This window comes from Haemaphysalis longicornis, unplaced genomic scaffold, assembly GCF_048455015.1.
Source record: "Haemaphysalis longicornis isolate Haplotype H1 unplaced genomic scaffold, Haemaphysalis longicornis Haplotype H1 scaffold_6, whole genome shotgun sequence".
NCBI classification, from domain to species: domain Eukaryota; kingdom Metazoa; phylum Arthropoda; class Arachnida; order Ixodida; family Ixodidae; genus Haemaphysalis; species Haemaphysalis longicornis.
In genome coordinates this window covers 22834828-22861410 of record NW_027526407.1, presented here as the reverse complement: position 1 = coordinate 22861410, position 26583 = coordinate 22834828, and the positions used below count along the sequence as shown (strand labels likewise).

Below are 26583 nucleotides of genomic sequence, written 5' to 3'. Positions count from 1 at the left end.
ATGGATGAGAAGATGCCTGTGAACACTGCGAAGCACGCAGCATGCGTTTCTCGGTAAAGATTTCGGCTGCATAAGCTATACTCTGTGTATATAATAGGCTGCATACGAAAGGGGGAGTGACGTCTTTTAGATGCGGAAGAGGGTTCGAAAGTTGGAAACGAAGAAAAACTGTGCATCATCCTTATCATAAAGCAGTCGCGAATGTCGTTGCAACGTAATAAAGGGTGCGGTTAAGTGCGTTTCGCTTGGCTCTCGTTAACTCTTTGTAGGTGCATGAAGTAGCAACGCAAGCCAAGTACCAGGCCATTAACGTGCATGTGAAAGTCAAGCGATTTCGCAGTGGGTAATCGTTGTGGGGGTCATTTACAGCTTCGTTGTCCAACCACGTTCAAAGCGCGAATTGGAGATAATTTTTTTGGTACATGGGACCTTTGGGGAGTGTCGCAACTGGGGTATATTAAGTAACTGCGTCAACACCAACTAGCCCAACTTTCAACAACTAGCCCAACCTTCAGCCTTAAGTAACTGTGGTTGTTGCGCAATAGCTGTAATTGGGCTTCGACTGGTAGGTCTTATCGACAGTTTTTCACAGCATCGGTGTTTCGGTTAGGGCAGCCTTTCGGTTGCACCGTCCCTGCGTTGGAGACTTCCTGCCGCCGTGAGATCCTTGCTGGTCCATCCCAGCGTGAGGATGGTTTGCACCCCAGCACATCTGCCAATCGCGTTGCGCGTGAAGGCGATGGCTTGTGGCACTACAGTAGGCACAATACGTGGCAAATAAAACGCGAACACAAAAAATATGAGTCAGAACACACAAATAGCGAGATTTCTTACCATACTAGTGAAAATAACGCATGGCTAGGTTACAAAAACAGTCTGGAAATGTGGCTTTCTGAATGTACCATTTGCGCCATTATTAAACCTCAACGAAAAAGTATTTTCAATTTTGCGTGTTCTGTTTCATATTTTCGTGTCGGCGTTTCATTTGCCACGTATTGTACAAAGCCGCTTGTTTGTAAGAATCAGTACTTCTGCGCAGTTGTATGGTGGTTCCTAGGGGTGCCCGAGTGGTGTAGTGGCTCTATCGGGGCCCATTGAACCTCTGCATATTTTCTAACTTTAGCTGTCGGGTTACGTGTCCCGAAATCGCAAACAATGGTGTTGATGTTACAATTTGCATGCAGATTACTTCAAATAAAGTAGTTCCGCACGTTTAGAAAATTAGAAATTGAGGGCTCGTTCGAAGTTGGCGTTGGGGTGCAGCCCATACCGTGATACGGTAAGAACAGCTTGAGCCCTGATAACTTTAGCGCTACACAACACGCTGACTAACGTCACAAAGTAGTGACAGAAAATTGCATTATGACTATACAGAAACTTGTTTCAAACAAAGTCTCCAGCCTTGCGAGTTTTTGGTAAGGTGGATGTCGACGTCTTCTGCGGGTTTAACACCTCGTGCCACGTTGGAAGCTGACACGCGGCCTTATAAAGGCTGTATTTTTCTTGTGCTAGGAAAACACTTCGCTGTAGGTTGGAGTGTATATGTACCATCCGAAAAGAGACAAAAACGTAGACGGAAAATAAGTGTCACGCGGAATCTCTGGTAGAAATAAAACCCTTGTCTTCTCTGTAAAAAAGTAGAACCGGCCATTGAGGCAATTGAAGCCAATTGCTGTAAGGTGTTCAGAGGAGATAATGCCACAGGGCCGTACATACTAGCATCACCCGATAATGGTTACGGATGCCGAACATCTTATTACCAAGCGCCTGTGGTCACCCATTCGTGCGTGTATGATTAACAACTATTTGGTCCAAAGAAAAGAAAGGAAAGGCACTGAGTGGAAGAGGCCAGAACCGACTCCCCTCCTCGTACAGTGGTCCCTTATCACTTGAGCCCAGGCGGCGTCCAAATGTAGGTGAAATAAAGCTTTTTGAAGGCCAGCATCAGAGGTGAGCAGGCATGTCTCCCAATTATAAACCCTCCATGCTTCGATCTCTTCGCCAGATCTCCATTCGTGCAATAAAAGCGGCGAGTATCATATATTATTGCCCTGGTCTTAAAACTATTATATTCTTCTTGCTACACATTCTTTTTGGTGTCCCGGTAGCATCGCACTGCTGTACACTCGGGTAAAAAGCTGAATTTGAACCTGAAGTCTGGGAAAACCTTCGGAGTACGAATTCAACAACGGAATCCAGAATACTAGAAGAGGTGTGTTCTATTGCAACTTTGCTCGAGTTTCTTTCTTGGCTGCTAAAACTCTCTTGTGCATGCAGCGGAAATGGTATCTAGGCAATCTCGACAAAAGCAGGCGATGGACATTCCTAGCAGCGACTCTGCTCGAGTTTATTTCTTGGCTACTGAAATTTTTTTTGCATGCAGAGCAAGTGGTATCTAGACATTTCGGATAAAAGCCGGCGATGGACGTTGTTTTGCCGTTATATTATGCAAAGAGTTGCACCCAAATACACCCCATTATTTTACCTGCCTTACGCTGCTGAAAATAGAATAGTAACTTCTGTTTCGGTCCACTCTACCGGAGACTCATTATCTTAGTGCGACTAAGCGTGAAAGGCTGCTGTGAAGGGAACAATTTGAAAAATATCACTCATTCTAATAAGAGAAGCGCCCTCACGTGGACTGAATGCTGTCCTTGTCAATGGTCGTGGACCGCAATCACAGGAGAATGGTTCATTGAAACTTTCATACATCCAAAAATGTTCCCGAAATCAGTTGCTTCTTTTATGGTAAACAAGTGGGTGGATAGAAATAAGACTGTTATCCTGATTGTCATGTTACCAATACAAAGTCATCAGAATTCAACTATGTGGGTTGTCCCTGAACCGCGTCATCATGTACTACACTTGCAGCAGCTGCGCACACTGATTGAATACCTGAACTTTTGTAGCGTGAGCTACACTGGCCGAGGTTGAGCAGTTTCTCGTGGCTCCTGGAGAGCCCTGCTGCGCATGCGCGAGGAGCAGTGACGTCTCACGGCGCACAGCTGGCGCGCCTGAGCCTACGCCACCACGATGGGATTGTAATGGATTGAAAATCGCTTTAGCAACAGTAAGCATGATAATCAGCTAATACTAGACAACCAGGAAACCTAAGAATAGCCAGCTGAACCTTAGCTCACGCTACGTCTATCATGGAATTGCCGAGCTAAGCCACTGCTAATTTTTTTTTCATAGAGCCGACCGGACACTCCCGCCATCGCTACCGTTGCGAGCAGACAACCGGAACAACCAGCTCAGAGCAGTGACAATAGCGGAACGACTTCTACAGGCTCGGATCAACAAGGTTCGGGCACCGAGTCCAAGGAGGTCGGCAAGACTGTTTCCGCCAGGAAAGTCCCTAGCCAGGTCTCCAGCACGTTACGGCGTTCTCCGACCCCGCAGGTTTTTCTTCCCACCGCCCCATCAAAGAAAGTGACAAAGAACAAGAACACGTCAGCAGGTCCTGTCCAAGTGCATTCTCGTCGCTCTTCCAAGGACATCAGTCGACGCCTGCCGAAGACAACTGAGCTGGAACCTTATGCGGAACCGCTATCGACGACCTCGTATCGCTGCATACGCATACCACCTGGAAAGACACTATCTTCGGAGCTGCCCCCGCGTAGTCCTCTGTATCATGCCTACGGCCTTGCTGCAGCCTCTGTCGCAAAGGCTGCCACTGGAGGCAATTCCAGTTCAAAGCCCACGGACCGCCCGTTGGCGAGGGACCTGGAGGCGACATTTGGCTGTCCGGCTCCAGCGTCGGTGGTTGAAGCAACCACTACTTCATTCGTAGAGCCCCCGGAACCGATGCGGTTAGCAGACACGACACCTTCGCTCTACGTTCTCCGTCCCATGTCCAGCCTCAGTCAAGACGACAACGTCGAATGCGGTAAGTGGGGAAACTGGGGCCAAATTCTCTAAAACGACGGGGCGTCGCTTTGAAGCGACGAGTTAGCGCCATTGAAATGCATGTGTTATGGTGTTGGGGCCGTCGCTTCGCGGTGCTCCTCGTGAGGAGTGACCCTGAGAAAAGCGCTGTGGCAAGGGTGCGAAGTGACAAACGAAACGGCGGGGGGCAGTGGGTGTCGCTTCGCGCCCTTGCCACACTGCTTTTCTCAGGGTCACTCCTCACGAGGAGCACCGCGAAGCGACGGCCCCAACACCACAACACATGCATTTCAATGGCGCTAACTCGTCGCTTCAAAGCGACGCGCCGCCGTTTTAGAGAATTCGGCCCCTGGTGCGCGGATGCACAGTAAGATGCTAGGAGATGCTTCGTGTTTTTGAGCGCTATAGAGCACATAAGCAGCCAAAGGGCAATTCGATGCTGCCAGTAAAGCATTAACGTAAGTGAAAGCAAGAGCAATCGTCCCAAAGGCATGAACGTATGATTGCCAGTGCTGAACGGTGCCCTAGAAAAAATGATGTACGCACTAAAGTGGTTCTCTGTTTGTAAATAATCGCGACGAGAAGCAAAAATGTGACCGTCGACAAGTAGATAAGTTCGGAACCATCACTCTTTTCAGCAGTCATGCCCTAAAAAGCGAGAGCTTATGGCTAGGCTACATAACTTGAGCGGAAACGTCAGCTTACAAAGGCTTAAGACAGTTAAGCGGAACATTCTGTTGCCCGAAGCTACAAAAGGATGTTAGGCAGCAACTTCCAGCGAAAAGGAGTTCAAATTACCAGAAAAGGCCTCGTTAAGAAGAGTGTATTGTTGTCTGGATAGTCGAGTGAAGTGCAGCAGCACAGCGAGGACATCTTTAGTCGACATTAGAAGCAGAGTGAGAGAAAGAAGGGAAAGCTAGTGGGGGAGAGAGGCTGACCTTGGGCTGGACAGTTCGGAAGGAAAAGTGGTGACGCGTCTGCAACGGGTCGGAGGGGTATTTTCTCAATAGCACACAGAAATATCTGATAATGACGACAATTATGGTGGCCACGAGAATAGGATAATGAAGATAGAAGCAAAATTTGGGACGGTCTGCTCGGTGGCATAGTCACTGAGTCGTGCCGACGGAAGAACTAACCCTTCCGCTACAACGAACCTTCCGACGGCGCTATGCGATATCATACTTTCCAGACGGCGCGTTATTCTGTGAGGCTCTCCAGCTGCCACTTGCCGGCGCTCCGCCGCTGACGTCCCACTCCCTAATTTGGAAGGCGCTGCGTGCTACTGTGGTGTCTTCGCCAACCAAACAAATATTTGTTGCGGGTGATACTCGTAGGGCTTGTGAATTAAACAGATGCTTCCTCTACAATTTAGTCATACCGCCGGACTTTGGGAATGCTTGCACTGGGACGAAGTTTGTGATCAAATAATTTGTTTATCTTCCGAAATAATTTCACGTGCGATGAAGCTGACTATGAGGCAGTGGAAGGGCAGGTAGGTGCAATGATTTTCTGCAAAAAGATAAGCGAATGATTTAGATATTGCGTTTGCAGGAGTATTCACTTTCGTTTTATCTTTGGACGCCCGATGTTTGGATCTTTCACCAACCAAACAACGCAGCGATTGAATTGATCTGCAACTGCAACTTTGATGGGGTCGAATAAGCTCTAGCGAGTACATGAACGGTACGGATAATTACGTCAAGCTTCGAGAGTGCTGGCTACGAGTGGAAATGAAAAATACCTTACAAATGCCATGATTAGCCGGGTTTTCCGCGCCGGCCACAATATAATGCGCAAAAGCAGCATATACTCCTACTTACAATGGTTTCACCACTACCACATTGTTGGTATGCGGTATTATACGGGAATGGGATGGAAAAATTTTTAGCGAGGATTTTATCAGTTTTAACTGGCAGGCCTGAGGCAACTCGGATTCTTAACCGGTTAAGGGATTCGTCTGTAAAAATGGCGCTTTCACGCACCGAGGCCATCATTTCACTCAGAACGGTGCAAAACGTCCTTGCCTGAGGCAGGAACGAAAGTCTGTATTACTCTTGTAGGTTTCAGTATACGAAAGGAGGATTCAGAGTACGGGGCACATTTGTTGTTTATTGCTTGGTGCGTAGGCAAAGAGCGTCCATAGTAGCACAGGCTTCAAACATGCATCCCTGTCTATTAAACCGGTAACCGAAATCCGCGGAGTGGTGCCCTGTAGCTTATTAGATAGCCAGGGATGATGCAGGGAAGTCACCACAATCAATTTCGAAGTAAATTGACAGAAATAACATTAATCCTAAAATGTGTGCTTTGGGGAGTCTGAAAGGTGTTTAAACGTGACACTGCCGTACCTAAACAAGCAGCTCCTTCGGTTTCAATGCGTGAATAAAAAGCTGCGGTTGATTCCTCTGTCATAGGTATCGGTAAAACACGAAAATAAAATGTACAGGGAAATATGCAGCTGACATTGATTTGCGGGTCAGCGGCTGTCTTGTGGGTGTGCTTGGCGAGCGACGTCCTGCTGGCGGGTCGCTTCGGCAAAGGTGTACTGGCGTCATTTCGGTGACGGATATGACTTCAGTGAAATCTTGGTGTATCCCGGCATAAAACTCTTTCTTGTTAAAATATAAAACCCGAAACCGAACAACCCTACGAATAAAGTACCCTTTAGTACTAAAGGTTGCTCCCCCGCAAGAAGACCATGCGTGCAGGGGTGCACCCTTTACAGGCCGCTTGCTTCGTTGTACTGGCGACATTTCCGTGAGGAATACGGCGTCAGCGAAATCTTGGTGTATCGGGGAATAAATTACTTTCGTCTTAAAAACGGCGTAAAGGAACAGGAAACATTACATGTTACTATTGCTTTAGCCGGGGAAAAGTTTTTCAATATCTCTTTTCATCTCGCGTACAGTGAACTGTATGTTGTTGCAAGTTTCACTGTGATGGTCGGCAGCATTCCTCTTGGCCGGGTACGTAAAGCTGCTAGATGCAAAAAAATCCAACTTCAAACACTCTGGGGCCCGATCAGAGAACCCATTTCTGTTGAATGTGTTCTAACTGCATCCTTTTTATTTGGAACGAAGAACATACACTCCACAAAAATCTGTGGTCTTTTCCTTAAGCACTGTCGCGTTCCCTGGTGCAGACATGTACAACTCTGTGGTCATATACTAGGTTCTGCTAAAAGAGGCGCTTAAATTTTGCTGCAGACAAAGTAAGCGGTGCTAGTGTTGGTAACGAGTAGGTTTGGGCAGTAGCGAAGCATAACGAGGTATTAAATGATAAGAAAACTGCTACTAATATTGCACATCACTGACGACAGCAGTCAGGTGAAATACTAGTCTCTACACTTTAATTATCCCGGAAACGTCCTCGTACAAGCGCTAGAACTTCGTTAATGGAATCATTCTACATTTTTACTGTGCCTTTTTCATTACGAGCAAACTTTGCGAAAAGTTTTCAGTAGACTTGATCAAAGATTCTCAAGTTTGAACTTGACGGTTCCACACAATTCAGGTTTATTTTGTTCCTGTGTCTACAGGTTTGGTGATTCATTAATTACAAGCGCGTTTCTTGCAAACGCAGGCCATCATTTACATAAGAACAATACAGCGGGAATTAAAAAAATTCAAACAACGGAGCGCACTGCTTCCGACGCATTTTGCACCATCTGGCGGGAAAGTCAGTAAACTGCGCATGCGCACTTCTTCGAGAGCGTTTGAGAGTGTGGCCTAAATTAATCAGAAATGCTTGATCAAGAAGCGATGCCAATCATTTATGTTGAGGCGCCTTTTCACGCTGCGTCGCTACTGAGCCGGATGATCGTTGAAGGGCATCATGCTAGCTCGCATCAGCCTGCTTAGCGCTTTGCTCCCGAATGTAGTAGATACCAAGATGCTCAGTGGTGTCAGAGCATAAAAAGGCACCTCAAAATAAATGACCGGCATCGCTTTTTCACCAAGCATTTCCTTTAACAGTAGGCCACACTCCCAAACACTCTGAAAGAACTACGCATGCGCGCAGTTTACTTACAGTGCAGCCAGACTGTGCGGCAAGCGTCGCAGGCTGTGCGCTCCGTTGTTTGTATTTCTTTTAATCCCCCTGTACACAACGTGTTTGCCTACGACATGAACGCACGTCTGCTTCCCAGACTGTGAGACAAAAGTTGGAATAGTTTCTTGCGTTGTAGCTGTAACTGCGCCATCTCAATCACGGGAAAGAGAGGCAAGCCAACGGGCAGCATTGAATTTGGGCACTTCTCAATAAGGGAGCGGTAGCTCGCAGCTAACAAAATAAACGACCATGATAGAACACAACACTACCCTGTACGCCTACCCCTGGAGCAATCGACCGTCAGTGTCTTCCCTGTCCGACATCGTAAGCAAGCTTTGCGACGACAGCACGGCTCAGGTCAAGCTACGAGGAAAAAAATTCAGGGAAGCTTGCACTTTTGCTCAAGACTGCATGACGAAGCTGTTGTAGGTGAGCATTGCCAGACGTACAGTTACGTTTTAGCATCATTGTTTATTTGAATAGTTGCCGTGATAGTAGGCCTCGCCATATGCATCGAAAATGTCGTCGTTTTGTCTGCGAGGAGTGGTGGAATGCATATTCATCCTCAGCATGTAGACCTCTACCAACTCAACTGGCGAAGCTTGCAAGTCGCTTGAACCCTAGCGAAGCTGCAGGGTTTATTTCCACGTCAGCACTGAAGCACACATCATACAAGTTTGAAATCGTTTATTTACATGTTTCGTCGTCGCTTTGCACTGTGCTAGTAGTAGTCATCGTCAGATGCATCGATATCGTCGTGCTCCTCATGTCAAGTATTACATGCGCGGTAGCGCTTGACGACAGCGCTGCAGTTTTTTTGCTAAAGCCACAGCGTGAGCTGGGGACTCGGTGGTCACCGCGAGGCACGCGCTAAAAGCTAGTGTGCGTGCCAGTGCGCGTTCTTTGCTAAAGTCAGTGCGCGTGCCAGGGACGCTCGGTGGTCGCCGCGAGGCACGCGCTCACAATCGCACCAAATGTTCGCGTTATTATTTCCTGCAACACCGAACTTGCGGATTGTACAACGGCTCCGCTATTAGAAATTACGTTTGTAACTGGACGAGTAAGACACAGAGAGAATACGTTTATTGGCCCGGATAGGGGCTACTCCCGCCCGCAGCGCTATAGGGCAGGGTAGTATGGACAGGGCCGTAGGCTTTGTGGCGGGCCATCTGGGCAATCTGGGATGGTGCATCCCAGCGCCTTATGGCAGACAAGCAAGATGGGGGAGGTTTTGCATGCGCACTCCCAGCTGCTGCGTTGCTCTTGAAGATTCTCCAAAGGTCCCCTTAGAATGGGCTAGCTTGCGGCCAAGGAGCAAGAATATACAGGAGAGGAAACGCCCATTGCGGCCGGCGCGATGGAGCGACCAGATAATGTCACAATGATAACTACGGCGACTACCGCGCTCCGCAGCTGCGGCGGCGAATAATTTTACAGCGGCACCTGGTTGAACGCATGAAAAGCAATACTGTTGTTTGCAGCATTCGCCACAAGGCGTGAATCGCTATGCGCTCGAGCTGCTGCGTGACGGGGGGACGGAACGCGCGTCTATCTCGGACGGGACGTAGCGCGCGCGCGCGCGATCGTCCCGCAAGGTCGGCGATGCTGGCACTTTTCAGTGCACTGTTGCATAACGAATAAATTGGCCGGTGCACTCAACTCGCTTCGAGTGCATCGCACGCGAGATACGGCCATGCATTTACAGGTTTTACATTTTTTCACATTTAGAGGTGTGTATTTTGGGCCTGCTGCTCGCGCAAGATTGCTTACGCATTAAAAGAAAATGCCCCTTTTATTCGCTCGTACCGGCCTGTTTAAATTTGACAGAAAAGTAATGGTGAAGGCGGGCGCTTCAGCCAAAAGAAGCGCAGAAGAGCGCACACACCCTCGCTTCGGCCGCGGAATGTTACGGAGGCCCGGCGAAATGCCGACGCGATGCCGCGGCCGGGTTGGACTGGGCGAGCGCGAACAGAACGCGCGCTGGCCATGGCGATGACCGCGCACTTCCTACGCTTGCCGCCAGATTCCGTAAACTTGACGTTCGCCGAGTGCTTGTGACGTTATCAGGCTGCCCCAGGAAGCTGAGTTTCTCCTCCCATTTTATTCTTGCTCCGTGCTTGCGGCCGACTGTGCGGCCCTTAGAATCGGAACCTGGCGTCCAGCGTTCAGCAAGGGTGAAGAAAGATAGCTTGTAAGGGAAGCGTAGCTCTGTAAATACTTTAAATTTACAGCTGTCAAAGTTGCTTTTTTTGCGCATTCAACATATGCGCGTGAGTGGCGGTCGACTGTTCACGCGCGCGGCGCATGTTATAGTCGACGCCCTGCATGCGTAATATTCAGTAATTTACTCCACGGTTTTCCAGCAGGCCGGGTGAAGGTTCATCACTCCCATCTTCCTTCTTGATTATTGCAGAGTGACGGCTGTGACCTCAGACTCTCGCACTCAAAGTGTGGTGCACCCGTTCTCTTCTTACCTGGTTTTAACTCTTTTTGGCTCTCTGGGTTTCAGATTCTTCCCGCCATCGCAGCTTTGCATGCCTTGGTCTGTAATCGGATGTCGAGACTTCGTTCCCTTCTTGGCCGTCGGTGGTCGTTGTTCGTCACCCCTGACGCTGCGGCGCTAGTCGATCTCGTCCGGTCTGTGACAGTGAATGAACAACGTCGCGAGGCCTGACGCGATTTCTTAAGCAACGTCTTAAAACTCTGCAGGAAGGCTACGTTGGAACGCAAATAGATGAAGAAGAAACGTAAAAAAAAGGAAGAATCCAAAAAATGCCCAAACGCTTCAAAATGTAAGACCGACGGTAGAAGCCGAAATATGTTTCAGTGAAGTCGGAGAACCACATTTGAAAGAACGTAATCTGACCTCAAGGGATGGTTTGTAAAGACGGAATATCGGCTCGAAGGGTGGAGAAGGGCTTATAGGAAAGGCAAATTGCCCATGCGTGAAGGGCTACCGAGATAAAAACTCCTGCGTTCACGCCCACTTCTTGAGGTCAATGCCCAAGTGCGTAAAGCGTCAATTGTCATTTCTTGGACGTAAAACGATTGCAGCGGTCTATAGTGCCGAAGGTATTTCTACTGCAGATTTCACTTTAGCGTAATTTGAGCAGAATGAAATATTCTTACTTCAAAGCATCATTTTTCCATTAAAAACTCTTAGCGCGAACTTATATTGGCATATCAGGGCGCTATGCAAGCAATAGATACTCGGATGACACTAACACAAGACCAGACCGTCAGTCTCTTTTTTATCACGTGAAAGTGAGTTTACTTTGGAGCTTGTTGGCTGCATGAGCTGAGTTAGCATACGAGATTTGTTACCGATGAAACGCAAATATGTGCTGATGAAATTGTCAACGTGTTTGCGCCTGTCGAACTCTCGAGGCTTAGATCTCGTGCTTGCGGATATTTGAGACCGATGTGACGCGGGAGGGCGTGGTGGTTTTCTGCCTTCAGAGTTTCATCACGAAATGTAAAATAGATTGGCGCTAAAAAAGCCGCAAACTTTAGTTTCGTTGCCACGAGAATTTTGAGACTTTCTGGCGTCGTTCGGAGGTCATTGCTTTTTTGTAATGTGAGCCTGTATTGTGGCCCTTATACATTGCTTATGTCCACATACCTTCATCCAGCCATATGGTAGTGCTGACAGCCACGAAAAAGGAACAGAAATGACAGAACCTTTTATTGCGCCCCTGATGCAAGCGCAGTGGTGACACAAGAACGCGTGACCCGATACCTTTTTTCGCACTGAGACGGTACCCGTTCCCTGAGCCGCATTGTATCCTGCGCTGTAGGAAAGATTTTTTGTAGACACATCTCCTTATTACTTTCCGCATTTTCGTGAGCGTCACGAATGCTGACCTGGATAGATGTTTTACGCATTCACTGCGAGAAAACGGTTTTTGTCATCGCTGGCGAATGTCAAAAGTATCTGTAATGCCTGAATATACACTGAGGAGCCCAGTTTCAATCACGAAATATTTATGTATGAACATTAGGTGTCTCGTCATCCTCAGAATGCTCAAAGAACGGTGCATCAGTCTCACTTTTTATAAATGCGGTTCTTTATTACAAGTGTTACCACATGTTCTAGTTCTGTCTGTTGTACGATAATTTCAAAAAGCCTAAGGTCCTTTGGGAGCTGAATGTCAGATGCGCTGATGGGAACCACAGCAAATGACATTGCGTACGTTTATTTGTCTTGCGGAAACCAGTGACGTATTAGACATGTTGTAATCTCAACGCAAACTATGTGGCTCTGTCCGTGAAATGCTATGTACTGTGTGCCTTGTCTATTCGTCGCCCTAAACCTATCTAGGCACAGTCTTCAAGTTTAGTGAAGGGCAAGAAGACCTCACCTCTTAGAAGAGTATCGAAATGGCAGCACTGAACTTTCCTTAAAGGAGCCATGAAGACAGACTATAAGTTTGTTTCATTCGAAAGATTTCGCGTTTACAGTGCCCCCAGCGCTTGTGCAGCAGCAAATGATGCCGTATTCAGGAAGAAATTGATCAATTTAGGTTAAAATTTTGATTCTCCCGCCAAAACCTGGGTTTTCGTAATGTCAGCAATGACGTCAGAAGCACGTGTATTCAAGCGAACTCCCTCTGCGTCATTCCGGTTTGCGGCCTTGCTGTTCGTCAGCCCTCCCAGATGGCGCTGCTGTAGTCATCTACGAACCGTTGTCCACCGTTGCTTTGTTTTTGAGCGTATTTGCACCTGGCTTGTTTTTGTTACTGTAAAAAGTGATCGTCTCGTGAAACCTTGGGTATCCTCGACAAACAGGGTCACGTAAGACAACGCTGCTTAGGCCAATCGGCGAGTGTCCTGTAAAACAACTTCAAAGCGACGGAGGGCTGTGCAGCTAAAACAGGCATAGTGCGCTCAGTACCAACAGCAGTGCGCATCGGTATTTCTATGCTTACGAGCGTTTTCGTAACTTTAATTGTTTACCGCACCATTCTTACTGCTGAAAAATGAATATGCATTACACTTCAGCGCAAATAGTTCGTTCGGAAAGCCTATAAAATGTTCCTAATTTGCGTTTGCTTTTTCCGTTCTCAGCCAATTGCACAGCTGGGCTCACATGATATCATAGGTTCTCTTGCGGGAAATGAACTAGTGGGTTGCATGGCCATTCCGTTTTTTCCTAGTTATATAGCCTATTTGAGCGAAGTGTGCGCTAACAGTGGTGTCAGTATGATTCTATCGAGGCAATCTTTCGAATTAACCGAACTTGTGTTTCGTCCTCATGGCTCCTTAAAGGGGCAATAGTTGTCGTTTGAGAATCCATTTGACGTCCTTTGTGGCAGCTATAAAAAGATATAAAGCGCACGTAACCATTTACTTTTTATAGTTTCGTCGCTAGAGCAGGGTGTGGCCACTTTAGCTGTAGCCCAATCCTCCCAATTATATGGGAGAGGTCCTTGTCTTGGAGGGGCAATAGAGGTGGGGTGGTAATAATAATAATTATAGAACAATATTCTCAACCATAGTTCGAAAGAGGTCTAGTAAAAAGCAGGGTTAGTATTATGATCTGTTTACTAATGAACCAGCTCCCCATTTTTATTATATGGTTGCAAATATAAATGTACAACCAAAGTTCCCCAAATAATAAGCGAACGTATTGTTTTAAACAATATCAGAATAATTATATGTGCATGTTTGATTACATAAGTTGCAAGTATAGACTGAAAAATGAACAGAAACAGACAAACCGGCAGACAAAAAGTCAGAAAGTACAAGCAGTTTTTCGCAAACGTCCCTAAGAGTACTTTTGAAACGCTTCCTTAGAGCTCGCTCTGTCAAGACTAGATGAAAGGGCGACGAGAAGATGAGGCATGCTGGGAACATCGTTGCACTTGTAAATAGCTGTCCTCAATTCTTAGTCGTCAATTGGGAACGGTACGTCCAGTATTCAGAGTAACTTCTTTCGGCATCGCGTGCAGAGACAAACATTTGCGCTCACCGTACACGCTCCAAATGAACAGGCTATTTGTTACCGCTCTCTGACGGTTTTATTAAGGCTGAGTCGCTGAACTGATGCTTCGGATGTGGTTGTGCAAGAGACGTGGCGCAAAGACATTGGGGAAGGACTGACGCGTGCACGGAAGGCTAACACAAAAAGCTCTTAGGAGGGATAGCACACGCAATGTAGACAGCTCACTGGTGCGCCATAATACTCTCCCTGGGCGGTAATGCCTCCTAACACAATAACTCCGCATCATCCACTTTCGCGTGATATCTACTCGGAAAACCAGGAGGATTGGTACAATGCAATTACGCTTAATCCCACGCATTCTTTCATTAATGAGTAGGTGCGCGCACAGGCGTGGACGCGTGCTCTTGGCTGCCCTTTTGTTTTGTTTTTGTTTCTTGGCTGCTTAGTGTTTCTAGACACGAGCTTGCAACCGTTGCGCGTAAACTGAGCGAAACGTTGGAGGTACTGGTCCACTCTCGTGTCGTGCCCATTGTTCTCGTTCTCAGTAATGTGTCCTCGCGCATGGTCGCCGAGTACATGAGAACGCACTCCCCAGTGGGAGCAGCCAGCCTTGTTTTTTGTGGGGATTAGGGATCATCTGACGATTGCCTCATCCGCAATGAACAGAACCTTACTGAGATGACTTGTGCCGACGGGCGCTTCATCGCCAAACTCCCACACATTGCGACAACTCAGTGGTACTAGCCGTGGCTGCCTAAACTTGCGGCAACTAAGGATTAACTCAGAATAGCTATGTTATCCCGCGTATTGTTTTTACTGTTTGTCGAAATATCCGCAAGGATGGCTCCAGTCGAGAAGCCCCTTACGGTCTTGCAAAGTAGGACTGGCTTAACAGCGCAGCGATTCGATAACGCTTCACATAATGCCATTCGGAGTGAGGCGGCGTGTTTACGGAGCTTTCCGAGATTTTCGGGTCTTCTCAAACGAGGCAGAATTGCATTGTATAAAGTGGATATGACTCGAACTTTTTTAAGCAGTGCTCGAAGCAGTCCTCGAGGGCTGGAGCAGCATTCACTTTCAAGCAGCACTAACCGCTTGAGTGCTCAAGGACGCAAGCATTGTTCGAGAGCCCAAGCAGCACTGGGTCCTCTCGACGAAGCCTTTGCGTCGGCGAGGTGAACTGCAGGATCATCTAGGCGATGGCCTCATGCAGCGCTTTGTTTCCATGTATGGTGTCGGTGGACGCGCTCACCACATGCCCTGAGATACGGCGTCGTCGGCGAAAAACACGGCGCGCACGCTGCTCTGGCGCCATCTCGTAGCGGTTCGCCGCCGCGGATCATGTATCGCGCGCCACCCGCGGCACTCCGCTTTCCTCCTCACACTTTCACTGCTTTCACCATACTCTCGCGCCCGCTTTCGTTCTAACTCCCCGTCCGGTGTCCTACATGTTCTCTCGATTGCATCGACGGACGATGGGGACGGACGCCGCAAACCACAGGAGCGGCCGCATAAGAGCAGCGCTGTAAAAGGAGATGAAGTGAAGCGGCCGAGCGGCCACATTGGTATCCTACGCGCCAAGCTGTTACAGTGTGAAATCTGTGACGCTGTGCACGCGGTCAAGCATTACTGATAAGTTTGCTCAGTACCCTTATCATGCACCTGCATTTTGTTTTGCTCCGTGAGTATGTCACCGCCTGGAAAAGCTGTTAGTGATTGTTAGGCGCACCTGGACGTTGTTGTGTTATATGATCTCGTAATGTCGCTGCTTCGCCGCTGCTTATATCCACGTGTTTCTTGTTTATGATATATTTGTGTGATTCCACCTTCCACAAAACCCTGGTTCTAAGGAAGGTGTAGCTAAAGTTTCAGTGTCCGCTCACCGAAACAAATTCGCACAAAAAAAAAAAAACGAAAGCAACAAGAAGACGAAAACGTGATGTCACACTAGAGAAGTCCGTGAGAGGTATCGCGAGGCCTTCGCCATGAAATGGCATAAGCTAGTTTGAATGCCCGGATTTTACATGCGACTGCATCTCATTCACTCGCCTTGTTCCTCCATACGGCGTTGTTGTCCGTCCACACCCCTCCCCCTACACTAAAGAAAAATAATAGTTAGCGGCGCCCGGTTTCGATCCCACGACCCTGTGGGCGGAACGCGAGGTACATGGTGCTCTTCCCACTGCGCCACAAAACCGAGACAGAATGAAATGCTACGAACGCGCCTTGTATCCTTGACTCATTCAAACTACGTTAAGAAGCTACTGATACAACGCATGATGGGGCAATGATTAACACTTGCAATAAATGAAAACAAGCTCCCACTTACAGCAACAATGATGGAGTAAAGGTCGTTGCGAAAGCGAAGCCCCAAGCATACCACTTAGGGAGATTGACGAAGATTGGCCAATAAAACATAATATTAATCATAAAACATAATAATCATACGCGTTCCCGACACGTTTTACGCGATTTCAGAATCAATCCAACTGAAACACCAAGAGAACCCCACGATGCGTCGCATCTACACAGGGTTTCCCTCGCGAGGAGGTGGGCGAAATTTTTTACAACACGGGCTGACACTGGGATACGGAACTTCTACGTAAAAGCATTTCTAGCAGACCTCTGCGAAGACATTCTGAACAGGAGTTTTTAATATCGGTTTTTTTAAACCCTGTAATTCCACGTATCATTCCATTTCTTATTATGAGTCTCATTGATCGGTCAGGAATTCAACTACGACCTTTCGTTCTTGTTCCCCTTTAAAACTTAGCGTTGCTTGCATGAGAAAGCTAAGCGTTCATCTTCAATGACATCTTTCATGCCTTCTATGGACATCCTACCTTTCTTTCCCTGCCATCTGCGCTCGTGCCTCAGTTGCAAGTACAGTTAAACCTCGATGTAACGAACCCCTGGATTGAACGAAGTTTTTCATTTCCCCATTTCCACCTCCATTGAAGCCCATGTGTTTGCGACCTCTATGTAACGAAAGAGTGGCGACGGTTAACCTTGATGTAACGAATTCGCTACGCTGATTAGTTGATGTTTTTTTTTGATTTTCTGAAAAATAGGCTTTCTAATGCATTAATTTAGCGAATTTCGCCCGCACTGCATTCTGCCCTGCATTTCCGCGTGTGATAACGGGGCCGGAAAGGGGCTTGGCCTTGCTGTCGGTGTGTAGTCGCGTGTCTCCACTGATATGTGTGGTGTCGCGTGGTCGGTGATGAGTTCTGCGGCCAGAAAAGTAAAAGTCTTGCCTTATCAAGGCTAGCTCGATATTCTAAAGGCCGTCTCCGCGTCGTGAAAGAAGAACGTCACCGGCCGGTACAGTGTCTCAGCTAGCATTCCCTCAACGATTTGGAGTGCGGAAATACGCTTCAAGTTTGTGAAAAGGCGCCCTTTCTTCATATGTTTGGTTCTTGAAAGGGCTTAATGCGCCGAAAAGTATCAAAATGCAAAAGTCATACTTACGTTTATGAATACGGTAGCAGTAGGCACAAATCAGTTTTTCAGTGTGAAATAAATTCTTGACGGATGAGCGTCACTGATTTCCCTGCATTTTGGTTTCGTTTCTCCTTGATTTACGCGAGCATTAAGCCGGAACCTCTATGTAAGAAAACCTTGATGCAACGAAAAAATTCAATTTTTTCTCAACTTCGTTATGTAAAGGAAAGTTTGACACCCACCTAAATGCAGTCATACGGCTACAAAGGAAAGCTATACAGCTTTCTCGGAAACTTCGCAGTTGAAGCAAAATTCGTCCTGGTCCAGGATGACAAACTTTCCTTTACAGAAACTTACTCCACCTTGGAAATTTCCCCTAAATCTGGTCGATTAACTTCGTTATATCCAGGTTTAACTGTAGTACGGAAAACTTGTGTCGTGGTTCAACCCCTTCTCCTATCTATAAAGGTCGGTCTCTCTCTCTGTCTGTCTTTTCCACTCTAAGTTTGTAAAAACTGTTGCGTACGGGAAGGCCGACCCGAGCCGAACTCTGTCGCCTCCGACATACGTGTGGTAGCGTGGTTTGAAGAGAGCGGCAAGCCAATGTTTCAGCCGTGAAGTCCAGAAGCCGTAGGCAAAACGTAACTTGTTTACTTCATAGCGAGAGATGAGCCGAAGCCAAAGAACAATGCCCCGACGGGTGAGGTTACAGTGCTGCACTCGAGCAGAGTGACAGCATTGATTCACTGCTCCAACAAGGAATGAACTACAGCGCTTGGGGGGTCTTATTTATACCCAAAGCGCCAACGGTCAAAGCAAGCGTTCCCTCTAGATTGTGCACACGATACGAACGGCACAGACACACACAACACTCTTTCCAGAGTTCGTAAGTGGTCGGTAGTAGCGGCGCACGCTGAGTTCGAGAGAGGGTTGAAGGAGGTCTCTGCAGCGGACGCGGGGCTTCTGTGTCCTTGGGGCAAGTCTCCAAGTGTTGCGGCGGCACGCCATCAGATGTTGATCGCGCCGATAGATAGGCGCCGGAGATCCTAGGCTTCTGTGTCCTTGGGGCAAGTCTCCGAGTGTTGCGGCGGCATGCCATCAGATGTTGATCGCGCCGATAGATAGGCGCCAGAGATCATAGGCTTGTCCAGACGTGCAAGCGTGAGTCACAGACACGGGGGAGGGGGGGGAAGGGGCAGCTTGAAAGGCACACACACTGGAGGCTTTGCCGCACAGCCGGGGAGTGTTGCAGGAAAGTACGGCGGCGGGCATATTCGTAACAAAACACAGTGAGAAAAATCAGTGTAATTCTACTCGGTGATGGTGGATGACAAGATTAGATGTTTGTGTTTTATTTGGTTGGCCGTAAACTCCCCCTTAAACCATGCCATCACGTCGGGGAAGCGTTCAGCAGGTTTGTACCCACGCCGATGGCGTGCGTTTTCTGTCTCGTGGTATTCGGGGCGGCGTCGGGCTTTGCGCTTACCCTTAGCGATGTGGCCCGATCGTCTTCGGTGTCTCCTTCCGCCGCGCTCGCGTCTATGGCCGCCTCTATTTTCTTTAGGGGTAGGCTTTACGGCGCAATTGACCATACGAGACAGCCAGCTTACACAGGCCATGCTTACACCGAACTTGTTAATGTCAGCTTCACACTTTTCCAAGGTCAAAGACAAGACAGTGAGGCGGGCGGAGACTCACAACTAGCTTTATAGAAAAAACGAACATGACTACATATCATCCATTGCACGCGCGCACAAAGCAACCAGTTTTTGTTCTGTCGTTATTAGTGCAATATTCTGTTTCAAACTCACTTGCATACAACGTAATAGATGCCTCGCTAAGACAGTTTCCATGGTTCTTACGAATAAAAAAGGCTTCTACCAACTCGCGGGCGACTCGTTGCCGGCTTCTGCTCAGCACTTTCGTTTCATTCGCCTGTGAATTGGTAGAAGACTGCTATTCGTAAAAACAATGAAAATTGTGTGAGCGAGGCATCTGTCATGTTGTACGGAAGTGAGTTTGAATTTTGGTGGTGCACTAATAAGGAAAGAACAAAAACTGGCGGCTTTGTGCGCATTTGCAATAGATGGTATGTAGTCATGTTCATTGATTCTATAAAGCTAGTTGTGAGTCTGTGTCCGTCCTATCCCTTCCTTATTGTCTTTGGCGCGCAGTTTTCCGTTTCTTGAAATGCAGTACCGACTAGCCCAACAAGACGCTGTACTCAGTTTCACTTCTTATCATAAACCACTGCTCAGAACGACATTTTAAAGGGGCCACATTCGAAGCCTTATATCAAAATATGAAGCGCTGGAGGAGAGGAGGCGGCCGAATGCAGACTATGTGTGGAAGTAAGGAGGAAAGGAGCGCCTTTCCTGGGACTACGCACGCAAGAAAGGGGGAGGTAGCCTAAATAGCTCCGCTGTGAAAAAGAAAACGAGGCTGCCGTCAGAATCCAAGGACTTCTGGCTGATGACTGAGGTAAAGGGAAGGAAGATGAGTAGAAGACACGGCCTTCTCATTCGACCCTTTCCTTTTTAATCCCATCACGGGCACAATAAAAGTTTCTACCACCACCCTCAATACGCTTGTGACTGCTTTCATGCAGAATTAGGGCATCGTTACAGTTTCTCGGCTAAAATGTTTTCGAACGATGCTTCAGGTGCATTACTCGCCCTGGGCTGTGATTACGGTGACGTGGGGGACATAGTCTTTCGAGGCGAGCACTTCATTACAGGACCCAGATGCTTGTTACTATTTTACGCTGAACATCAGCATCCATTACTAGTCATTTCACATGATCTCACCCGTGACCTAGATTAAACGGTAATTACGCGACATTGAGTATTTAAGGGACGCGCTCCAAAGTCCATAATAATTGACTGCGGATCAATCCGCTCTGGTGCATCCAATTTAACCTTGGAAACAACACGAGCAAAAAAAAAAAACAACAACACACAGTTAAAATTTTTAGTGCAGGCGATTTGAGCATTCAGGGTTCCTTACGGGTTCAGCCTTTGTTGGTTTGTTGGTGGTTTTAATGTATTTAGTTGAGTTATTTATTTTTACGCGCACTTAAGGCAGTGTATTACAGAGTGCAGCCAGTGTGTTAGCAGCGACAACAGAAACAGCTCAAAATCGCGAAAATGCCGCCGAGACAGTTACACAAAGTCGACGCAAAAAATACGTACTAGGTGCAGAAGAATTCAATTCGTCACATTGCAAGCTGCCGAATTACCCTTCATTGAAAGCATCGCCACGTGGGCGAAGTAGGTCTCGAGGCTTGGGATGAAGTAACGACGAGAGTAGGCTTTTTCCTAAGAGCGCCTTTCGGCAACCCTGAATTACCGGCCTCTCGGAAACGCTATGTCTGCGGTTTTCGTTTCGGAAGCTTCTAAAGCCTCTTCCCAATTGTCTGAAACAAGAAAAAAAAAGAACTCTATATTGAACGCAGATCGCGCTCGCATGAATGATGCGTGGAAAGGTAATGCACTAAGTTGCACCATAGGAAACTTCCCTCTTACATGTCTCGCCGCCGTCTTTTCATTCTACACCACGCGTCTTCAGGAACACGATGTACTTTTTCTCTTGAATGTTCTCGTGTTTATCCGTCGTGCTTTTATTCCGCGGATTCGGTCGCACCCGCCGCGCCAGAATCGTACGTTGAAGTGTCCTTTACATCCTTTTGACATTGCGGCGCTTCGTGCTGTCGCTTTTCGGCTGTTCGCAACACTTGACCTACTTATTCGAACGAGAGCTTCTCCGAACCCCTTCGAAGTACAAAAAGCAAAACCTTCCTTTGTTCGAAAAAAGAACATTCGTGTTTCGTCGGAAGCGTGGCTCTCGCAATGTGCTACACGTGCGCGAAAAAACAAACATGAGTATGTGCATGAATATGGTCGGGCATCGTGCGTATAACCGAATTGCGCAACAAGGCACTATCCCCTTCACGAGGGGTTATATACGCCGCTCGGGAGCGTAGAGATTGAGCCGTTTCGTCAGCGAAGTGTGGATGTGCTCGTGAAACTTCCACTCGACAACAGTCGAATGCGCCACCCAGCGAGTGGTTGCGGCGTTGCGAAGTTGTGAAATGAATCAGCACCGCAGCTGCGAGTATCCTCTGTGAAGCAACTCGGATACCCGTATATGAAGCAGGTGAATGCTCTGAATAGATGAGACAGCGTCAATCTATAGGTAGGTGCATTTCGGATAACGAAGAAGCATTATCTGATGGCAACGTTCTTCCAAACAGCATGAGCAACTTCGTTGTTAGTTTCGTCATGGCTTTCTTCTGCGCGAAAATGTTGCGTATTACTGCAGTCAACTTATTCAGCTTGTCACGCATTTGCGAAAAAGCTCCTCGGAAACTGTTTCAGGAATTTCATATTGGTCTCTGAGTTATTGTAAGTGCCTAAAGGATAAGGTTTCAAGAATTCAACAAGATAGATTCAATATAAATTAGTAGCATCCCCCTCAGGAATTACCTGGAGACAGTAAACTTCTTTTATGCACATCAACGCGGTTTTCGAAAGTCGTTTTCTTACGAAACGCGGTCAGCGCAATTTACATATGACATTTTTTACTACACCGAAGCCAACCATGAAGCGCACGCAATGTTTATAGGTTTTTCCAAGGCGTTTCATCGGGTTCCCCATGATCTTCTCTTGCTCAAGCTTTCCTTCTTGGAATGTCCATTAATATATTACGCTGGGTTGAACACTTTTGTCTGGGCCGCATGCAATGTACTACTGCTAACAAGCAATGATTATCTCTCACTGGCGTAACGTCGGGAGTCCCGCAAGGCTGTCTCATAGTGGCTGTGCCGAAGTATTAACCGAACACCCGGTTCTTCGAAGTAGACAGGGGAAAAATGATAGCCCAAGAGGTGCGAAAGTTCACCGGACAGGCAAGGAGCGCAGGAACAGGACTTGGGAATGCGCGCATAGATAAAAAGAAACGCTCCCCTGGCCGGAATCGAACATGGCTCCCTCACGTTGTCAAGCCGGCGTCTATCCGATTGCGCCATAATCGCATTCGGCGCACTCAGCATTTGCTTCGGGTTCGGGGCGCGGGCGTTGGCTTTGGAATTTGGCCTACTTGAAGTGGACTTTGGCCCTTTCGATTTTGAACTTTAAGAGTGGGGATAAAAGACTCCAATTTTCTCCGTTTACATGAAAAGGCTTCGCTTTTAAAGTGAATCTTTACTGCCTTCACTGATGCCGTTGTACGCCAATACGCCCTGCAGGAAAGCGAATCTTTCTGTAACGATGATGATGAATGATCATGGGTGAAGTGAAAGAAAAAAAAACAATTGCCGTGACCGGAATCTAACCTCAGTCCCCAATCGCGTTATGAAGCCGGGGTCCATCCGATTGCTTCTTTTCGACATGGTTGAAGCGAACGCCAAGCAGCAGGTACCGATTGGCGCAGTACACCCGAAACCGAAACGTTAGGAGTACGGAGTGCGAATCCGAGAGTTGCTGTGGGTACTCTAGAAAAGTGGCGCGTACCTCCAAAGTAGCACATACTGGAAGTGTAGTATTGGGCAAACAAAGAACCCATCGCGAGAAAGCTTCGCGTTCAACCATCGTCGTCGTTAGAGTGAAGGGCGCATGATTTGTAACCATCTTTCTCTTATGAATGGGGCAGACCGAACGAAAGCCAATTTAAAGATAGTGAAGACCACCAGCTCCGCGGTTTCGCAGTCTTCGCATCTAAACTGTGACCGAACTTTTCTGTCATTTCAATGCCTGAAGAAAATTTTCAGGGAGTCACTTGGGGATAATTTTACTGCTAGGGGAAAAGAAGATAGAGAAAATTTAATCTGCATATTATTCTGCATTTGCAGAAAGATGTATTCTCTGCCCGGTTTTGTCGATCAGAAGTACAGGTGAGCCGGTAGTAATTGGAGAGGGAACACGTAAAGCCAGCTCTGTACAGGCTCAGTTCTCAAGACTAGATATCATTTATGCAGATTCTAAACTATGTCGGCATACTCCATATTGGCTGAATAAAAGATATATAGGTGCTAACCTACAAACGTAACTTAACTCTCCCACTAGGCAATGACAATTGAATGAACGCCCTGGTAATGTATTCGTTACTAGCACGTCGTTGCCGGATCAAGTCACTTCGTCGTCTGCTAGTTGCAGAGACAAGGAATATTTCAGAAGCCCCGACTAGTGTAAACTTTTCTCTCCCAGGCTTGGCGTTAAAAAAAAAAAAAAACAAACGATGGCGGGGCTCATTAATCACTTTTTATACTCTATGGTAGCCCGTCTAGGCGGCTAGCGTTTCTCAAGGTGAAGCGATAACGCTTATCGTATCCTGCTCCTGTTTTCGCATTTGCATACGTCAACAGTGCACCGGCATTCTTTTTACACTTTTTATTCCCTGTTTCAAGAGCCGGGCCATGCGTCTTCAGTGCATTGTGATAACGTAACTACCTACTCCTTGACACTCGTACGGAAACTGAAGGTAAAAAGAGTCTTCACATGCAAAAAAAGTCAAGGTATGGATTTTCACAGTGATATATACAGTGAGCTTCCTCGTCTTTATCGCAGCAGGCGTTAGAAGACTCGCAGTGAAAGTTTATAGCTTGGCGAGCTGGTACGCTTGAATTTCAGCGACAGGGGGAACCAACAGAAGAAGCAGAGAAGATAGGAGGGGACGTAAGAGAAGTTTGTTACACTATTCAAAAGCCTCTTTAAGCCTTTACTGCTCCCACGCACGGAATCTTACATTAGGAAAATGAGGAAAATGCCCAAAATAGGTTTAATTGGCGTAAACTGCCATAGATTGGCGAAATATTCGTGCTGATCACCAGGAGACGGGAATAGTGTTCCGGCAACTCTTTAGGCGAGGAGAGTGGAAGGGTTGTTGGAAGGGGTGGTAGAGGAGACGAAGAATAGGGTGGGGTAGCTGACTATAGACCTCACCCCATCAGTCTGAATTATTGCACCAAGATGACCCGTCTTCGCGATGGCACCGTGTGGTGTTGCGCAGGCGCAGTGAAGTTGATGTACCACTTCGATGCCACCCCTACTTGATCGCTTGAGGTGCAGGGGTGGCTACAGTCAGTAGTCAAAGGGGGTAGAGAGCCCACCGCCATTAACAAAATGCTATTGGCATTCACTTAACTAGTACACAAAAAAGTGGATTCTGTCTCATATAAAGCTGTGACAGCTAGACATCCCGCTGCATACACGAGAAATATTTGCGCCGTCCGATGGCACCCAGACACACATGGCAGTGGAACTAAAGTGCCCCCCTCACACTTCACTCCTTCAGCATTACTTACATTCACTTCGCGCGCAGATCACAGGTGTTCCGGTTTGTTGACTTCCGGTGCAGTAGTCAACCTGACGAAAAGAATTTTTGGTTGTGCGAGCTGGCTGAGTCACCGAAAGTTATAACATGCATGCACACTGTTATCTGTAAACCGGAAACATTCAAGATTATCCTCACACGAACGGCATCATGGCATGTTTGTGGCTAAAAATGCGCAATGAACTAAGTTTACGCGTCTAACCGTTACAGTAGCGTGATTAACTCAGGGTAAACAAAAATCAAGAAACAAAAATTAAAGAAAAAATTCCCCCGCATTTCCCCGAGGGGGAGAATGTGAAAGTGCGAATGCACGGTTGTCGGCCCGCTTGCGGCGCTTGCGCTCGGCCCCCGCAGCCCACCGCCTCGCCGCCTTCTCTTCCATCTCTTTCATCGGGTTTGTAGTATCACGTGTACACCATGCAGTTATCAAGCCGCTATAACGCCGCTGAGTCGCCAACGCACGCCGCTGACGACGTAGTTTGAATGCGTTAAAGATATAAAGCGCGTTACTAACACTGATATCAGCGTCGCGTCCGTGGCTTAGTCGGTAAAGCGTCGCGCTGCGGCCGCAATGTCCTCGGATCGAAACCTGGCGCCGGATGCTGTTTTTTTTTATATATAGAGAGGAGGATTGCGGACGCCGCCGCCGCCGCCGGCGGTGGATGGTTTGGGGTCGCTTATAAAGTGCCGCACTTAAAAAAGGAACGGTTGTCCAGTTTGGCTGTTTGTAGGCAAACGTCGCAACTTCGTGATTCTTATCAGCTTTTTTCCATCGCGCAACAATCTACTTACACAACTAATCAACGTATTCCTCGTTTCGTTTTTTTTTTTTGGTGTGGTTTTTCTGTCTCTTCTGCACCGTATGTTTACACTGTATTTGTTGTACTGTCGGGAGCAAAAGTCTGGATTCCACGCGAGCGGCGGCCGAAATGCATTGCAGCGCCACCCTGCGAAAGCTCGCCTGCTGCGAGACACCGGCTGTAGGGCCTATCTTAACTGCACGCATGTTCGTTCGATTCATTCGATAAAAGCAGTCGCGAAGCGACACGCTTCCTTAAACCAGTTTGAGACTATTGTTTTGCGGTGCAGTCGCAGATAGCAACTACTTTCGGTGTGCAACGCTGATAAAGAGTGACGAAAAACTACCCGTTCAACGCATCAGTGGCCGCTTACTGCCACTCACTGAGACCGTATCGCAAATGCTACACGCCGACGGAATTGCCCAGTCGTAAATGCTAGACATGGCCGAAGCGACACCGTTCGGTCTTGCCGTGAACAAAAAGCGTATCAGACTCGTGCGAGCAAACGAACATGCGTGCAGTTAAGATAGGCCCTACAGCCGGTGTCTCGACAGCAGGGGATCTTTCGCAGGGTGGCGCTGCAATTCATTTCGGCCGCCGCTCGCGTGGAATCCAGACTTTTGCTCCCGACAGTACATTTTGGTACATTTACAATAAAAACGTACAGTGTACGTTTCTGATTCGATCAGTTGATTCTTCTAAGTTTATTTTCTGTTTTCCAGATATGTGAAATTTTCTTCGATTAACAATCCCTATAAGTGTGGCAGTAATAACACAAAGGAAACACTCGCAAACGAAAATACAACTCAACACGGGACAACTGATTAAAGATGAGTTATTTACAAAACCTATTCTGCGCAGCTATTCGAGAGGTCTCGTGTGGTCTGGTGCGTGGTCCAGAGTTCACCCCCCTCATCGCTTCCAGCTTCCAAGTGGTGCGGCGAGCGATCCCGCTCGCGGAAGTGCACCAGCCTAGGCGGCCCCGGCGATTCTCGTTCAGCCGACCAGCATCCTCATCTTCAAACGGAAGTTCACGAAGAGCTGACAGCCCCCCGCCGCCTTCAACATCGCCTGGTCACGGGTCACAGATGGGACGAGAGAACCGGGGATACTGCTCCGACTGAA

General features: G+C 47.6%; 1 protein-coding gene across 1 annotated transcript; it reads left to right on the top strand.

Annotated features, from left to right (window-relative positions):
- On the top strand, positions 1-26583 carry LOC144142937 (uncharacterized). Its single transcript, XM_077674768.1, has 3 exons — positions 1-18; positions 3196-3889; positions 26320-26583. Exons 1-3 carry the CDS (start codon positions 1-3, stop codon positions 26580-26582), a joined length of 975 nt encoding a protein of 324 aa, XP_077530894.1. The 3' UTR covers position 26583.

Excerpts from the sequence above, each read along its gene's own strand:
- LOC144142937 (XM_077674768.1), top strand. Across the intron at positions 3,890-26,319 it reads AGACGACAACGTCGAATGCG|CTATTCGAGAGGTCTCGTGT; the intron begins GTAAGTGGGGAA and ends TATTCTGCGCAG.